Source organism: Phytophthora parasitica, assembly GCF_000247585.1.
Source record: "Phytophthora parasitica INRA-310 unplaced genomic scaffold supercont2.62, whole genome shotgun sequence".
Lineage (NCBI taxonomy): Eukaryota > Oomycota > Peronosporomycetes > Peronosporales > Peronosporaceae > Phytophthora > Phytophthora nicotianae.
Window position 1 is genome coordinate 266,878 of NW_008649048.1, and position 3,885 is coordinate 270,762.

General features: G+C 54.7%; 2 protein-coding genes across 2 annotated transcripts in view; one reads left to right on the top strand and one right to left on the bottom strand.

Annotated features, from left to right (window-relative positions):
- PPTG_24011 (hypothetical protein) overlaps nucleotides 1-975 on the bottom strand; it is a gene marked incomplete at its 3' end in the record, with an annotated part of 3,573 nt that extends 2,598 nt beyond the window's left edge. Inside the window, exon 1 of the mRNA XM_008914651.1 lies at nucleotides 100-975. Coding sequence (XP_008912899.1) covers nucleotides 100-828 — 729 coding nt within the window. The 5' untranslated portion in view covers nucleotides 829-975. The remainder of the gene's footprint in view (nucleotides 1-99) is intronic.
- A 1,462-nt stretch (nucleotides 976-2,437) lies between these two features.
- PPTG_16908 (hypothetical protein) overlaps nucleotides 2,438-3,885 on the top strand; it is a gene marked incomplete at both ends in the record, with an annotated part of 4,895 nt that continues 3,447 nt past the window's right edge. The window contains one exon of the mRNA XM_008914652.1: nucleotides 2,438-3,777. Within this exon, the coding sequence (XP_008912900.1) occupies nucleotides 2,438-3,777 (1,340 nt within the window). The remainder of the gene's footprint in view (nucleotides 3,778-3,885) is intronic.

The following is a 3,885-nucleotide window of genomic DNA, read 5'->3' on the forward strand; positions in this document are numbered from 1 at the left end:
AGCAGCTAGACCCTCCTCCGCGTTCTCCGGCTTCTTGTTCACCTGCAGCCACGACATGGCCGTCTGCACGTGCTCCTCACCGTAGAGACGAGCGATGACCTCCTTGGCCTCCTCCGTGCGGCCCTTAGTGAGCAGCCACGCCGGACTCTCAATGCACATGGACGGCGCCAACACCAGGTAGATGACAGCCAAGATGCACGGGAACGCAGCCAGGTAACGCCAGCCAGAGCTCGTGTTGGCGAAGAAGAAGCAGATCGCCGGGAACAAGATACCGATCGTGGTGAAGATCTGCAGACCCAGACCCAAAGTGTTGCGCATGTGCGGCGGAGACAGCTCGTTCACGTACGCGCCGATAGTACCCGTGGCCGTACCGGAAGCAATACCGGCGATGAGACGGCCCACGGCGAACGCCCAGATGTTGGACACGGAAGCTTCAACCACACCGCCGACGAACATGAAGATACAATTCAGCATCAACGTCTTCTTACGGCCGAGTCGGTCACTGAAGTGGCCGCAGCACAGCGATCCGATCATGGCGCCGAAGATCCATGCGTTCACGGCGAACGTCCACTCCAGCTTCGAGTGGCCAGGGAACATGAGGCACGTGTCCTCAGCCACGGGACGCGCATTGCACTCGTCTGTGTCGTTGTACTGCGACAGGTTGGTCTGCGAGGTGGACCAACCGCTCTGGAACGGCTGCAACCACGACAGCAATGCGCTCGTGTACAGGATGGCCTTGGGCTTGATGAGACGTGCAGCGGCCTTGTTGGCCTCGTCGAAGGCTGTTGTCGCCTTGGGCGTCGTGACTTCCGTGTAGTTGTCAGCCATCGCGGTATATCTCTTTGTTGCTTTCTTGTTGCACTCGGCTCAAGTGTCGACTACTGAACCAAATGAATAATGAGGTCTCTAGCTCGACGACTTTGGAGAGGGCGGGTCCAGTTACTGGAAGCCCAGCAATCTGTGGTGGCGGGTTCGTGACTACAGAGCTGGCGGTAGGAGCGCGAGGAAGGCTTTCACTTGATTTCTGCTTGGTCCGCTGAACGACCGGTTTGTTGCATTATTTGGACAGGGTGACGCAAGCTGATACCACTGTTGGTTCTTGTTTTTGAGCTAATTGAGCTGACAACCCTTTCTGTGGTGTATGGTCTTGTCATCACGCGCGTACCAGCCTGCTTGAACTTGGAGAGTTTCAACTGGGCAATGATAGAAACGGCATCTCTTCGGTGTTAGCCCTTGTTTAGACAACGATATACACAGGTACATACTCGAAATAAAAAAGTTAGCACTCCATGGTGAGCCGGTACGCCAGTTCGAGGTTCATCTCGACGCGAAGAGATGCCAGCCAGCCAAGCATTTGGTGATGAACTCACTTAGTTTACCTTGTGACGAGTTCAACTCAGGCGGACTCGGATCCTCCGCCTACGTTACTCTCTTGGTGAATCCAGCCGCTGAATCCTTACCGGTGTCGACTAACAACTTGCATGAGACGCGCAACAACCTCACAGTCATTGCCATACAGCACTTTCTCTGGAAAAAAAAGTTCTTGCCTTGACTGCTCATAGCTTATGGCCCACCTTAATAAAAAAAAAGATCAAAGTGGGCCGAAACCAATACGCACTTTTTTTACTTTTTTCTTTACAAAGTACCTTTTACAACCAACTTCAACCGCGTTTCTCTGCATCTCTGAAGTTCATCTTTCTTTGCGCGGTCTTGATTACGCTTCGCATAAAGTATCAGAGCCCCAAGGACTCCTTGAAGAAGTCTATCAGGCCCCTTGCTGCCACCACTTCGTCAAGCATCGAAGCCTCCTACCCTTGAGGCCATAAATGGATAAGGAAGTGAGTCTACATGTAGATATTGCGGATAGTACGTGTAGTTTTTATAGGTAGAACGAGCTCCAACTGACTCAGTTAACTCGATTGACAAGTACGGTAAGTAGTACCGTACAGCGAACGGTCACGACAGCATATCAAACTTCAGAACTTCAGAACTTCAGCGGTTTGGACCAAACCTTACATTAGGAAGCTACTCACGGAACACCGTGCTTGTGCCCCCGTTGTATCCAGGTCAAGAACTATTTTGAAGAAAGACGAGCACACGTTCTGTTTCCTGTTGTCAACCTTGGCTCGTGTACATGGGTCGTGTCTGTGACAGGTGGTCGCAAAGGTGAAGGCTGATTGAAGTTCGAGCCGAGCAACGAGCGGTGTTGCATTTTGGTGAGCGTCGTTTGGCCAAGGTATCAAGTGAGAGCCTTTCCCTACACGCTCATTCCGATCAACACAGCAGCGAGTCATTGCCGAGTGTGCTGTAGCTAGCTCACTAGTCACGCACTCGTTCGCTCCCGACGCCGTCGAGCTAGAGACCTCATTATTCATTTGGTTCAGTAGTCGACACTTGAGCCGAGTGCAACAAGAAAGCAACAAAGAGATATACCGCGATGGCTGACAACTACACGGAAGTCACGACGCCCAAGGCGACAACAGCCTTCGACGAGGCCAACAAGGCCGCTGCACGTCTCATCAAGCCCAAGGCCATCCTGTACACGAGCGCATTGCTGTCGTGGTTGCAGCCGTTCCAGAGCGGTTGGTCCACCTCGCAGACCAACCTGTCGCAGTACAACGACACAGACGAGTGCAATGCGCGTCCCGTGGCTGAGGACACGTGCCTCATGTTCCCTGGCCACTCGAAGCTGGAGTGGACGTTCGCCGTGAACGCATGGATCTTCGGCGCCATGATCGGATCGCTGTGCTGCGGCCACTTCAGTGACCGACTCGGCCGTAAGAAGACGTTGATGCTGAATTGTATCTTCATGTTCGTCGGCGGTGTGGTTGAAGCTTCCGTGTCCAACATCTGGGCGTTCGCCGTGGGCCGTCTCATCGCCGGTATTGCTTCCGGTACGGCCACGGGTACTATCGGCGCGTACGTGAACGAGCTGTCTCCGCCGCACATGCGCAACACTTTGGGTCTGGGTCTGCAGATCTTCACCACGATCGGTATCTTGTTCCCGGCGATCTGCTTCTTCTTCGCCAACACGAGCTCTGGCTGGCGTTACCTGGCTGCGTTCCCGTGCATCTTGGCTGTCATCTACCTGGTGTTGGCGCCGTCCATGTGCATTGAGAGTCCGGCGTGGCTGCTCACTAAGGGCCGCACGGAGGAGGCCAAGGAGGTCATCGCTCGTCTCTACGGTGAGGAGCACGTGCAGACGGCCATGTCGTGGCTGCAGGTGAACAAGAAGCCGGAGAACGCGGAGGAGGGTCTAGCTGCTTCCAAGCAGGAGTCCATGTTCGCTCCTCGTTACCGTATGCAGCTTCTGGGCGGTATCTTGCTGTCGTGCGCTCAGCAGCTTTCGGGTATCAACGCCGTCTTCTACTACTCGGGCAGTATCTTCTCGGACGCCGGTATCTCGGACTCGCGTGTGGGTACGCTGATCATTGACTTCATCAACATCTGGCCCGCCTTCTTCACCGGTGTGCTGGCCAACCGCTTCGGTGCTCGCAACATGATCCTCTGGGGTCTGGCTGGCATGTTCATCATGTCTGTGCTCATGACGGTGGCCTTTATCGTGGACGTGTCTGCTCTGTCGATTGTGTTCACTGCTCTGTACGTGATCGCGTTCGGCGTGACGCTGGGTCCTCTCGTGTGGGTCATGACGGCCGATATCTTCCCGGACGCCATCCGTGCCAGCGCTTCGTCGCTCTGCATTGGCATGAACTGGTTGTGCAACCTCATCGTGGGTGTGTCGTACCCCTACATTTCGGACGCTCTGGACGACTACGCGTACGTTCCGTTCGTGGTGCTTCTTGCTATTTTCTTCCTGTTGGCTCTGAAGTTGGTACCGGAGACGTCGGGCAAGTCAGCCGAGGAGATCCTGGCCGAGTACGACTC